Here is a 13,433-nt window from a genome sequence, read left to right on the forward strand (position 1 = left end):
AGTCTCTGAAACACTGAGAAAGCAATAAAACTGCCTAGCACCCAGTAGCCACAAAATGAAAGCATGAAGTCACATGACTTAATAGCAGTGTAATCATGAGGAGTGTTATTTTGTGTATGAGAATTCACCTGCTTTAATAGGAGGATTAAGGCTGATAAAATGCAATTGCAGTGCTGCTTTCTGCTCCCTTGGCTGACAGGGTAAAGCTCCTTTTCTGTCCCAGCATAAGCACAAGTGCTTTCTAAGAATAATTTCCACATGGGAAGAAATATCCTGGTGTTTGTGTGTGTGTGTTGTTTTTTTTTTTCTGTTCTAATGTAAGGCACTTGGTGGTCTAATTTCAGTGTATTCCCAGGCTTTACAGCTGCTTTGCCTTTGCACTATCCTCAATTATTATTTTTCGGGCACACTTTTCTAAAGAAACAAAAGAAACTCTGGAGAAATAATGAGGCACATAAGTACCTTGAAAGTAAATAGTGAACACAAATAAATCTACTAGGAATAATAACAGCTACCTCCACAGAAAATAAAGTATTGGGGACTATATTTAATGATCTTTGTTCTGTAATAATTTTTGCTACAGTGGAACAAAGTCTTTGGATGCGGGATTTGCATTGCTTATCCATTATTTCATTACAGTAATGCCATATTTTCTGCTGCACTCATAGCTGACAGGTAATAACATAAGCATTCATTGCTTGTGTTACATTAAGAGTAATAAATCTGGAGTGAATACAGAATGATACCACCATTATTCTTAAGAGGAGAAAGTTGGAAGTAAAGAATCTCAATTAATAATTAGGAAATAGCTGGGTTTTTTCAGCACCTGAGACTCCTCAGATGCATTTCTCCTTTAATTATTTAAACTATGAATTAGAGAGGGCTATAGAGATCAAACCACAGCTCTAGACTTCTCTGCATATGAAATGAAAATGTCAGTAATGTACTCTTCCCTGGCTTTGTGTCCCTGGTGTGGAGCAGAGCAGGATCCCTGCCAAGTTTCTACATCTTGGAAACACTCATTAACACTATGTGAAGGCAGCAAACTTTCCAGTCTTCTGTTTTCTGCCAAAAGCTATTTAATCTTTAATGAGAAGTGTTTATTTTTATAATAAATCCATCAGGCTGAAGAGGCAGTGAACCATCCTTCTCGGAAAGGGGGCTGATGGCTGTGGCAAACAAACAGCACTCCAGGGACAGAACGGAGCCTGAGAGCTGCTCTGATGGCTGCTGACAGGCTGCAGGGGCTTGGCCTTCACTTCTCCAACAGTCTCATAAATTATTTTGGTTTTCTTAAGCCAATGGCAAGGCTGTGGAGTGCATTTTACCCATGGATTCACCTAAAACGCGTTTGCCAATTCTCCAAAACAAGCAGCGTGCTCCGTGCCTTTCACCCTTCTACAGAGACACCATCGTCAGGCCTGGAAGCTGCAGGTGAAGTTCAAAATCCAAGTGAGGTGATTTACCCAATTTATTTCTTTAACTGAGATACAGGGGTTTTTTCTCTCAGAGAGAGATGGAAATTCTGCTTTCAGCATTTTCTGCTTCCCAGAGACAGGACAGCTGCTGTGTTTTCAAAATGTATTTGGTGTGATCAGACTTTTGTTGTCTGCCAACACTGTGGTGATTATCAATCTTATGTTTGATTGATTCTGCTCTTTGAAATAAGGACTCTTTACTGGGGTTGCTTTGCCTGCCTCAAAGCATTCTCCAAAGTGTTGAATAAAGTCTATATAAGAGCCATAATTTTTCCAACATAATGTCAAAAATCTCTTACTCCATGGGTTTAACATTCTTTTAATGCTTCTATCTTGGTGCAGCTATATTATGATTTTGAAAAGTGAAAATTCTTGTGTTATTGATGTTTTTTTACTTTGCCAGAGGGTGAAGAGGGGATGAATATTCATTTTCTTCAAATGACACTCAGAGTGGCCAGAACAAAACAAAAGCTGATTACTCACACAACATGCAGGCAAACCATGAAACTGCTTGCTATGACATCCTGGGAGTGCTGGACGTCTGTATTAATAAAATAATGGGATTAGTTCATAAAAGCAAATTCATGAATGGTTGATAATGCAGAGACAGTGCTCTAGCTTGGCCTTAGTTTCCTAAATGATTTATTTCTGTGAATGAGCACATGAATATATTTCCTTCTTACACACTCCAGGTACAAACACGTACCTGTTCTTTGGGAGGTCCATATTCTGTGGTGATAAATGGGTAGGTAGATAGATTTGTCATGCAAAATATTCTCTGCTTTTAACTATGTTAACATAGTCCTTGCTTGGAGAATAGAGGCTCAGCTGAGGGAATAATTATAGCTTCAGAATCCAGAACATAGTATTTTCTTTTATTAGGTAAGCAGTTGTAAGCTGATACTGAAATTGCTTAATTTATACTTCTAGCAATGCCCTAAATGTAAAATACATCAACTAAGCATTCTTAGAAATATTAATATTGTGGTTCTTACCCCATTTTACTCTGAATTTGACAGCTAAATTTTATATACAAGCATACAAAATGCTGCAAATTTTGAAGCCTTTAATTAGTAGTTGCAAATTTGTTTGTCCCTTAGCAACTTGTATTTGCATAAAGATTAAGGCTGGTCAGAAAGAAAGGAATAAAACATAGATGGAGGAAACATTAATAAATTAGTAATCATGTATAAAAGATAAGTAGTCTTAGATATCATTTCCATAAGCTTTATTAAAATTTAAATTTTTTTTTAAAGCTGCACCACAGTTGATCATTTCTAAAGAGTGATCTTTCATAAGCTGCAGAATTAGAGAAACTAATGTATTGAGGTCAGACATTAGTATGTAAATGAAGCTTTGCTTTTTTCTGTGTGGCAACAGAAGCATTACCTTATATTTGACCTTTCATTCATTTGCCTGACTCAGCTGTGTCAGTCAAAACAATTAATTCTAACGAGCAGCTTTAAAGAGTGGGGCTCAGCTTTCTTCTCCTCCCCTGGCCTGTTGGAAACCCCACGGGAGAGGAGCAGATGGAGGGAACCTGGGCAGGGTTCTCTGGAGATGGGGAGTTCCTGGTCCCTTGCCCACAGCCCCAGTGCGGCACTCAGTGAGTCCGAGGGGTTTTCAGCACCAAGCCCTGGCACAGGGTGCCCAGAGCAGCTGTGACTGCCCCTTCCCTGGAGTGTTCCAGGCTAGGCTGGACAGGGAAAGGATGGACCTGGATGGGCTTTAAGGTCCTTCCAACTCAAACTATTCCATGATTCTGTGAGATTCAGGTGAGATTACGAAAATGACCGAGTCTGTATTTTCCAGCTGACGGCTGAGCTAAAGGCAGACACGGAGAGAAAAATCCCCCTCACATTTTCACTGTTGCTGGACTCGGAGCTGTATTTCTGCTCTTTGTAGCTCCTTCCTCCTGCACTCTTGACATCATCTCTCCTTCTCTCTGCTTGGTTTTTTCCCTCCTTTTTCTTCCTTCTGCTCTGCTCCTGGTTTTGGCTGGGTGACCCGTGGGGAGTTCAGCCCCTCGCGGTGTGGCGCTGGCAGGTGGCAGCCAAACGCTGGAGAACACGAAATGGGGCATTGCCAGGGGTGAACTTGTCTGAGTGCTGAGGCAAAAAACGGGCTGTGCACCCTTTCCTTGGAAAATAGCAATCACAGTAAAATTCTGTATTTATAGGCGCTGCACTTGGCTGTAGGGACCTACCCAGGCTGCTTGTCTTAATTAGTCATGTTGAGACCACACCGAGGTGGGGGCACACAAGTGTGTGAATAATACAGAAAATAAACTTTTATTGAGACAGTGTCTGTGGTGGCAGTGGAGAATTGTACCCTGAATATAGTCAGTGTAAATCAGGGAAGGTAAGTGTGCAGAATAAGCAGGTTTGTGGATCAATTCATAGTGCAGACACAGGCAAGCCCTTGTGCAGGTTTGCTTTGGAAACTCTGAGTTTTATTAGAAGTGCCAAATATATCTTTCACTGTAATTCAAATTGTATGATCATATTAATTGGGCTCTAGTGTTTTAAAAAATTAAAAGTAAGGAAATCTTGTGGGGGAAGCTAAAGAATGAAAACAAGTCATTAAACTTTATAAAAGTCCTGACCTGCAAAAGCAAACTAAGAAGTATATTCCCTTTTTTTTCTTTTTTACCAAATGGCAGTACAACATTTGGCAATAAAGGCTAGATTAAGTTTTCTTGTTCTGATTTAAATATTTTACAGACTTTCCCAATGTATCAGTGGAAAGGAATGAGACATGCAGTAACATACAAAAAAACGCTGGTTTTAATTTTAAAATACTTTTCCAATAAGAAATATGGATTTAAGAGCTCTCTCCAAACTTCAGTAAAAGTTTGAAATGGGATGCTGGTTCTGAGTTTTATGCATGACCTCAAAGACAGCTGTGGGCTTTTCTCCTAGAAAGGAGGGGAAGCAGGAAATTCTAGGTGGTAGTTAGGAGCCTCTGCTTTATTGCATTCAAGAATATTTTTTCTTTGACTAAAATACAATTTTCTTTTTATGCCCTAAACCAAACCAAAGATATTTTAGTGATTTGACTGTGTCCATTCCCCCTTAGCCAGGAAGACAGAGTCTTCTGTGGCTCCCAGCAGGGATGATGTGTCCAGAGCACTGGTTCTGGTTTGGGTGTTCTCTGTGACATTTCTCATTGCTGTGGAGGATGGAGGTTTAGAAATGAAGGGTTGAAAAAAACCTCCTTTAAATACTTCATCAGAAATTCCAGGGACTGCTGTTCAGCAGGGAAGAGGCGTGGTTTGGGAAGGAGCTGCAGGTTGGCAGAGGAGGAGATGCTGTTCCCAAGCCCTGTTTCAGGGAGTTGGGTGGATGAACAGGGCTCCAGCCGCGCTCCGAGAGCGCTGGGCACAATTCAGGGCTCTGAAGCTGATCCCTTTAATAGTCTCTAGTGTTTTCTATAAAAAATGAAATGTCTTCAACTCTGCTTCCGCCTTTTAAAGTAAAGATTTATATTTTTTTAACTAAAAACCTTAATGATGAATGAATAATGTACAATCTAAAACACTGTTGAATTTAGAATGAGAAAGGGTTTGGGGCTTCCAGGCATCATTAAAATGAGAGTTGTGTTACAAAGAGCACAACCTCCTCTCTGCTGAGTACAAGGTTTCACATTTGGTCAAGGTCTGGTTCAACTGGCTGAAGATTTGAATTTTTAAATTCATGAACAGACCTTTTAAAATTAAAAATAGAAGCCTGTGTGCTTGTTGTTTCTTGGCTGTACATACTCTTGCTCTTTTGGCAGGTGTTCAACAGCAGTGACACCACCATCCCATCTTACATGAGAAAGAACAAAACTAATAACTAAGCTTTACTTAACTAATGACAAAAATAACATTATTTTTCTACTTTGCTAGCTTCAGCAAAGAGGAACATTATCAAAGCACTACCTAAGCCTATTTATTTTTAAAGACTTTTTAGGCTTTTATAAAAACAGTGATCACATTTCTAGACATTAAACCTCAGTGAATATAAATGTGGATACAAAAGAATATAATTATTTTAACATTATGCCGCAACAGTCGGGCCGGGTGCTCTGTAAACCGCAGTGTGACAGTGCCCCCCACCAGCAGTGCCTCGGTGTCCACGAGCACCCTGGTGTGTGGGAGGCGTCCCCGTGGCAGGGGCTGGGTGGGACGAGCTCTGAGGTCCCTCCCAAGCTGACCCCCTCTGCGGTTCTGCTCTGCAGGTGCCAGAGCTCGGAGCAGGCGCCGGGAGCGAGCGAGGAGCCGCCGGACGCGGCCCCGGGCCCGGAGGCTGCTCTGCCCTCGCTGTTCCTCAAGCAGGTGTTCCCCAAGTACGCCAGGCACTTCAGCTACCTGCGCCTCGTGGACAGGGTGGCCGCGCTGTTCATCCGCTTCCTCGGGGTCAAAGGGACGACCAAGCTGGGGCCAACGGGATTCCGCACCTTTATAAGGTCAGTGGGGTAAAAGCTGGCCCTGTTAGTGGTACACCCGCAGCTTGCTGGCTTTGTGATGCCTTCCAACGTGGAGCCAGTGCCTGTTCAGTTCTAAAATACATTTTCATCCGTCCAAGCTCCTGAAATACCTGACCTATGAGTGTGTGTCTGGGAAGAAGTTGGGTCTTTATTTGACAGCAGATCAGAGATACTTTGGCAGATACAATTTGCCGTCTTCGTCAACATGTCAGGTTCCCAGTAAACGGTGGAAATATCATTGTGAGGAAGTGACAACTGAAATTGGGTCACTTGATGTGATTCTGTCGGCTGTGGGGGCACCGCCGGCCGCCCCAGCCGCAGGAAGGATTCCCAAATGCCAGTGCCTGATGCACCGTGCAGGGAGGATTTGTATTGTGAAATTGCACCTTGCAATGTCAAGGAACTCAATTTATTTTTTCACATACTTTTTATTTAGGAGGGTTTTTTTCATTGTTTTTATGGCTAGATCTGTTCTAGTCATGGTACAAATACCTCATTTTCTGTCTTTCATTGACTATGACAAAAGAAATGAGCAGCAGCAGCAGATGTACTCTTAAAACACAGATCCTGTTTCTATGCAGATGCATTTAGCATTCAGAAATGAATATAAAACAACTTGGTTTATAGAAATTATGATATATAGAAAATGTCTGAAGGCATCTGCTCTATCCACAGACCAGCACAGGATTGCATCCAGTTCTGTATTTTTTGTAGTTTTATACAGCTTTATTTTGGCACTTGTCAGAGGAACACAGAATAAATGCCAACATTTTCTTTCAAGAATATTCAGATAAATTGCCATAGCTCAATGAAATAGCATTTGCAGTTTCTTAATGCATGTTAAATGAAACTTTTTAATACTGGCAGATATTTTTGTTTATTTTCTCCCACAGCATCTATGCCAGCTATAAGGCCCTTTTTTGAAGAGCTGTCATTGCTGTTCATTTCAGAAGGAAGGTCAGGTTTTCGTGTGTTGTATCACTTTTCAGGAAAAAATGGTACACGAGTGGGATTTTGTGTGTGGGCAAGTGCTTGCAAAGACTGTCCACCCAAATTCTGGCTCATCAAAATCTGTTTTCCTATAATATTTTCTTCATTCTAAAAAAGTGGCTAAAAGGGAAACACTGCCTGTCTCTAGTCCTTGCTTGGATGCTGCCTGGGAGGTTTTGGGCTATCTAGGCAAGGCCTTACTCTATTTTAAAGGAGCTCTGTTGAGATTACTAAAGAGTGAGATTTGCTTCAATTGTCTGAATTTGGGGTGGGTTTGTTTTGTTTTTTGGGTTTTTTTGTTTGTTTGTTTTTTTTTTTTTTTTTTTTTTTTGGTTTTTTTGGGGTTTTTTTGGTTTTTTTTTTTGGTTTCTTTTCTGGCGAGAAATTTTGGCCAGCTCTTTGGCAGGTGCAGTGGTGGCAGCCAGGCTGCCAGACATCTGGAAATCCTGGACACAGGGCTGTTGCCAGGGCTGATCAACACCGCACTGCGGACTCGGGCCACACAAAGTCCCAGCTCCACAGCCCCGCAGCCCGAGCTGCATCCAGAGCTGCTTTCCATGCAGGGTTCCATTCCACGAGAGCAAATCCTGTCGGTGTTCAGGCATGGAGAAGCAAGGCTGTGCCTGAAAGCTTCCTCCAGCCCTTTCCAGCCAGACAAATAAAAGGGTATTTCTCTGTGCAAATCCTGCCTCGTGCAGATAGCCTGTGCTGATTTGTGGTGGGTTTTGCAGTGTTCCAATTAATTCCATCTCTTTCAGCCTCAGAGTACTCGCAATACCCTGGGAGAAAGCTCTGTGTAACAGTCAGGTCATATTTTTAATTGAAATATTCTGGGTTTGGGCCTGTTCCATTCAGATAGGAGCACTTAATGAATGCTGGTTTCTTTGCTCTCTGCTGTGTGTGTTAGTAAAACAAGAGCAAGTTACAGTGGGTCTGTACACATGACATGGGTAAACTTTTCTCTTGCAAGTTGCCCTTGCAGAAGTTTTGTTTGGCAGTTTGGATGTAATGAGAATCTCATCTTTATTTTGTTTCTTTTTAACAGAAACTGCAAACTGAGTAACAGCAATTTTTCAATGGCTGCTGTAGATATCCTATATATTGATATCACAAGGAGGTGGAACAGCATGGGCATTGACCACAAGGAATCAAGTAACCCAGGTTTGTATTCAAAAATTATGAAATCAGACTTTTGGGATTATTTTTTTCAATTTTAGTTGCTCAAGTACACCTCAAACATTTGATAGAAATGGGAAGAAGCCATGTACACCTGAGGCATGCACATAAACAACCAGTTCTCCTGGTTAGTGCTGTGGCAGTTACCCTTCAGGGTAGTATTACTTTAGGTACGTGAGGGTCACCTCAATTTCACAGCTGTATAAAATTTGAGTATTTGCATTTAGCTTTTCAGGATATAAATCACTTAGGTGGTTGGCTGGAACCTTCAGGCTTTCAAAAACTAAGAGATTTGTGTATGGTGTCAATGAACCAGATGCTTTTTAGGTGTTAAAACGCAAACTATCCACCTGTTTCTGCTGGCTTTATGTTTAGCCCACTCCCAGCTGTAACCAAGACAAGCATGATTCTGTTGTTCCAAAACAGCTTCTAACTTTTTTCATAATATGCTTCACATGAGTGTCACTTCTGGGGAGAAAGTGTGTGTGTTACCAGAGGTGCTTTCCCTGCCTGCAGCTCACCGTGACTGATAAAATAATTTACTGAGCTGGCAGCTGCTGCTTTCAGATAACTCAACAATTCCTTTGCAAGCTGTTTTACAGCCAAGATCGTAAACGACCCCAGCTGCAGCCTTGGTTGAGAGAAATTATACTTCAGAATGTAATTGTCATATTTTGAAAAGGTGCCTTTCCTACAGCATCAATAAGCCAACACAGTTAAAAACCCCAAACCTTTCAATATCTCATCCTAAAATAATCTTCTTAAGTGTATGTTCAAACTGGGAGAGCTTGTGGCATTCTGCACAACCAATTGGGGTCTGGCTTCTTAATTAAGAATTTGAGTAGGTATTACATCAAGGTTTTAAATACAATAATTAGTGTTAATACTCAGCTCCTCTTCCCCTTGGCTCTGGTAATGTGCTATTAGTGAGATGTGATCGAACAGCAGCTGAAGAGTCTCCCCTGCAGCATGGGGCTTCTGCAGGGGACTCTTGTGTGGGAAGGGGTAGAGCAGTTGTATTATAGCAGAGACATTTTTTGGCACTGCACTCACTCTTCAGCTGTTTGTTTTTCATTCACTTGAAACAACTACTGTGGAGTTGTTTGGTATGACTGAAAAAATGGCCTCTTCACCTTCAAAAGGGTTTGTACCTGGTACAGGCTGTGCAGGAGGGAAGTAGTGCTTCAAATAAACTCCTGTCTTGCTAAGGTGATACTTAGTAATGGGGTTACCTTCCTAGTGCTGCAGACTGAAATAACACACTGGTGTGAACTTTTGGGTCAGATCCATCTCTAAAAGACTCCATTCGGCTGCCGACATAAACTTGTTTTTCTCTCCAGCTGGATGGTTTTCCTTGATGGTCAGTATGTTACTGTGTGTCTCATTTGGTTTCAACTTAATAATTTTGGCAGCAGAAATCAAGGCTAATACTACATCAATTTAATGGTGTGATATCCTAAAATGGGTCCTTGCTGTACCACTTTGCCTCTGGATTGCAGGCTGAGGTCTGCAAAACCAGAAGCTGCCTCAGTGATAGAGAATGTCACGCATCTGTAACCCAGCCTGGGCTTACCCTGCCCTGAAGCACCCAATGAGTGTGACACAGCCTCGGCTTTTGGTCTTTGAGGGACAGACAACTTCTTTGCTGTCTGAGCATTCTAGATTGCTGCCATTTAAATGAAAATATGTGAAGCAGCACAAGTGTTTGTGTTCACACCCATCACACACACATCTGGCCTTTCTGCCACAACAAACAAGACATAGAATTATCCCTAAGGAATGCAGGCTGCTAGAAATGCTGCACTCCAGTCTCTGTGAGCACTTTTCCTTGCAGGAATGTGTCTGCAAGCCTTTGTGGAAGCTTTCTTCTGCCTGGCCCAGAAGAAGTACAAGGCGCTGCCGCTGCACAAGCAGGTGCTGTCGCTGATCGAGCTCTGCGAGTGTCGCCTGGCTGCCGTGCACGGGAAGCGCCTGGTCTGGGGCTGCGGCCTCGCCGAGCCCCGCCGGGCCCTGCCAGCCGCGGGGACCGCGCCCGGCCCCGGCTGCACCGGCCCTCCCCAGCCCCACGGCCACCGGGTGCTCAGATTACAGAAATCCTCGCAGCTAAGGGCGCTGATGTGCCGGGACAGAACTGGGAGTTAATCCCCAGCCAGGTACGTGTACTGCTGGAGGAGAGACTGGCGCTGGAATCCCTTCATTTCAGTGACAACTACTTATTTCAGCTGTATTTTTTATTTATGCTTTTCAAAAAGTCTACTGCAACCTCCCCTTTTCAAATAATGACTTTGGCAATGGCTATTTCTTCACCTCTCTGTGGGATTTACCGTGCACGTCCCGTGACAAACTGTGCATCCATCCTGGGTGTGTGGAAAAGAAGGACCAAACCACAGGGGATGATAACCAGCGTCATGGGGTTGGCTGCACTGACTGAGGCACACTCGTGTCAAAGGAATTACATTGCTTTGTGTGCACAGGACATGTCACAGCAACCAAGGAAGGAACTGCAGTCACAAATACCAGACTGGAGATCTGAAATTACACTTGTGGTCAGGCTTCAGGCCTTGACTCTTTTTTCCATGGCTGGGACTGTAGGTGTTGGAATCAATACAGATTTGGTCAGTGTCTATGTACTTATTTTTTAAAGTCAGTCTTAAAGCACTGAAATAATATTTTGGCTTCTACTTCTTTGTACATGTCTTTGCCATGACAAGTACTGTTAGTTTTTTAAAGAAGAACTAAAACTGTTTATCCTTTTGCTTCCACAGAATCAATAAGCTCACACTTATTCACAGAAAAAGATTTACTTTCTTAAGTCAAATTTGGTGAATCAAGTGGTGGTTTTGTCTTCAGGGATTCAGCACTGCTTCTGCAGAAAGCTGTACAGTGTAAAGGCCTAAGAGGTCATCTAAATTCCAGTGGAACCAACCCTGTCACTGACTTTAGCCTAAACTAACCGTATTCTAGGTTTGCTCATTTTTTGTCTTCTGCATGTTTGTTACCCTTTTGGGACCTGCAGTAACATCTGGAGCAGATCTTCTTTGCGTCTTTTGCTCATATCCTTTGTTTTTCCCTTAAATAACAGTGTAACTCTGTACAAATTAGATCTAAGGATGTGTCAAAACTGCTGGGCTGTACAGCTGGAGTTGTACAGAGGGGTTTTATTATCCAGGAAATGAACCATGACTTCCATGATCACACTTCTTATGGGGGCTAAGCAGAACATGACACTGGCTGGAAGGACAGGAAAAACTTGGAATTTCAGGGGTGTTGAGTGAAATTCTTTATGGTCTCCCATTTATTACAATAATGAATGGCTGCATCTGAGCTTGATTTTCCTCCTTTGTTCTACTCTTTAATGTTAATGACTTGGCTTATGTTTTAGTGTCCTCCGTGCTATCAGAATTGGCAAAGCTGTGAGATGGGCACTGAGCTTTGGATTGGAGAACATTCCCTGAGCTCCATGTCAAAATGTTTCAGTGGCTGGTGCCCCCGAAACGTGCTGTGTCACTGCGGGGGAGTCCACCTGTTTCAGGTCAGGGACTCAATGCACACATGGTGCATCAAGTGAGTTTTCACTTCAGGGAATGTTTGTAGAGTTTTTTTCCTGATTTCAGTTTTAAGCAGCATGTGTTTTTCCCAAGTAGCAGCATGGCAATGCAATGCAGGAGTCAGGCTGAGCCCACACAAAACTAGTCCCCAGCATGTGTTAATCTCAGATGTGGGCATCCCTTCTCCTTATCTTTTTCTGTAACACAAATAAAATAGTAGTAGATGATATTTTTTAGTTCAACGGCCGGACTTTGAAATTTTATGTATTGTACATAAGAGGACAGTTGTAGACTAACTAATACCACTGCCCTCAGCCTTGTTCAAATGTCATAAAGATTATTGCAGTATGAAGATAAAATGCAGAACTCCAAAGTCTGGCACCTGTCAGAACAAATGAAGCTGAAAGGGTCATTTTTTTTCACACTTTCATTGTAATATATTTGAAGACATTCACAGGTTGAAAAATGGTTACTTCTCCTTTTGTGGCATCTGACATTTGTCTTGCGATTGGCAGTGTGTTACTGGAAAATAGCTTACAGTTCCTCTCATCTCATGATTGATGTCCTGTAAAGACAGAGTTACAGAGGAGTTGGATTTGAAATGCTATGACTGCGAATGCCTTTCCCTGCACCTTTGAAGTACTGCGATGTGTGGCCTGAAATATCCCAGTTTTGCAGTTGCGCTAATATCAGTGGAATAAATTAACTATTGTATATTGAACACTGATAAGATCTCTCTCTCTATGGGAGACCTTTATACTCTCTGGATCTAATAGAGGTTTTTATAGCTCGTGCATCCACAGGCTGATGCTGCATGCTCTATTCATCTCCCACTTCAGATATGAAAGGTCCCTTGTAGAGTAGTCAAAATATTCAATTATCTGCCTCTAGTAATCCACTGTTCATGTATTTATATAATTGGAAAATTGAATGCTATATTATTCTTGGGGGGTGGGAGGGAATAAACCAGGAATGTACTTTAGAGATTTAATGGCAGTCACATTTCTCTTCCCTCCTGTCTAATTCAATTTCCTCTGAATATTATTTAGCATCCAATTGCATGGAGCCTTTAAGTTACCAGTCTGTGCCCATGCAAATGACCAGAGACACTTTATCCAGGATATGAATGCTAATGCACTGATAATCTGTTAATCCTGAGGTACCTCTCTAGCTAAAGAAACAATACAGGAAAGGCGTCGGATTTTTAACAGCACTTTTGTATATATTCTCTTCAGAGAATACCACAGCACTGCGCTCATGATTCTATTTATGACATATATGATATGAATATTGTACACCAGAGAAATCTTTCTTGTTATCAGACACACTGGGTCTGGTATTCCTTTCTGAGTAGAAATCAGAATAAAACAACATCTAACAAAATTTTGAGGCGAGTGAGTCCAGAATTTTAACCCTCTTCCCTGCAGGCTTGTGTGCAGCCTGAACGTGCCCAGACTGGCGCAGGGATTCCTGGTCGCCTTTGTGTTCTTTCTCTGCAGCAGGCTGTTACAGGTGAGTCCCCATAAATCTGCCCTGGGCTCTGGACACTCCTTGTCCTCTGTCCCACACGCCCGGTCCCTGCCGAACGTTCTGGAGCGCAGGACAGACCCCACACCGATCCCGTCGCTTGCCGCACACCTGTGGCCACTTCCTAAAAGGAAGGGCGGGGCAGGTGCTCGCTAATTACAGAGTTAATGACCCGGCTGGTGGCCCCGCTGCGGGCAGGGGGGGGTCTCCCGGTTACGGGCTGTGCCCTCACGGCCCTCAGGAG

General features: G+C 42.6%; 1 protein-coding gene across 4 annotated transcripts in view; it reads left to right on the plus strand.

Annotated features, from left to right (window-relative positions):
* The window catches only part of TTLL11 (tubulin tyrosine ligase like 11), a 36,214-nt gene extending 23,169 nt beyond the window's left edge, over window positions 1-13,045 (plus strand). For 2 of the 4 annotated variants that reach the window (XM_068210914.1, XM_068210917.1), the window contains exons 7-9: window positions 5,700-5,927; window positions 7,984-8,099; window positions 9,949-13,045. In XM_068210914.1, coding sequence (XP_068067015.1) covers window positions 5,700-5,927; window positions 7,984-8,099; window positions 9,949-10,256 — 652 coding nt within the window. In that variant the 3' untranslated portion in view covers window positions 10,257-13,045. The remainder of the gene's footprint in view (window positions 1-5,699; window positions 5,928-7,983; window positions 8,100-9,948) is intronic. The other 2 variants (XM_068210915.1, XM_068210916.1) reach the window with 2 other exon arrangements.
* The last annotated feature ends 388 nt before the right edge of the window (window positions 13,046-13,433 follow it).

The sequence above is a fragment of the Anomalospiza imberbis genome, chromosome 21 (genome assembly GCF_031753505.1).
Source record: "Anomalospiza imberbis isolate Cuckoo-Finch-1a 21T00152 chromosome 21, ASM3175350v1, whole genome shotgun sequence".
Lineage (NCBI taxonomy): Eukaryota > Metazoa > Chordata > Aves > Passeriformes > Viduidae > Anomalospiza > Anomalospiza imberbis.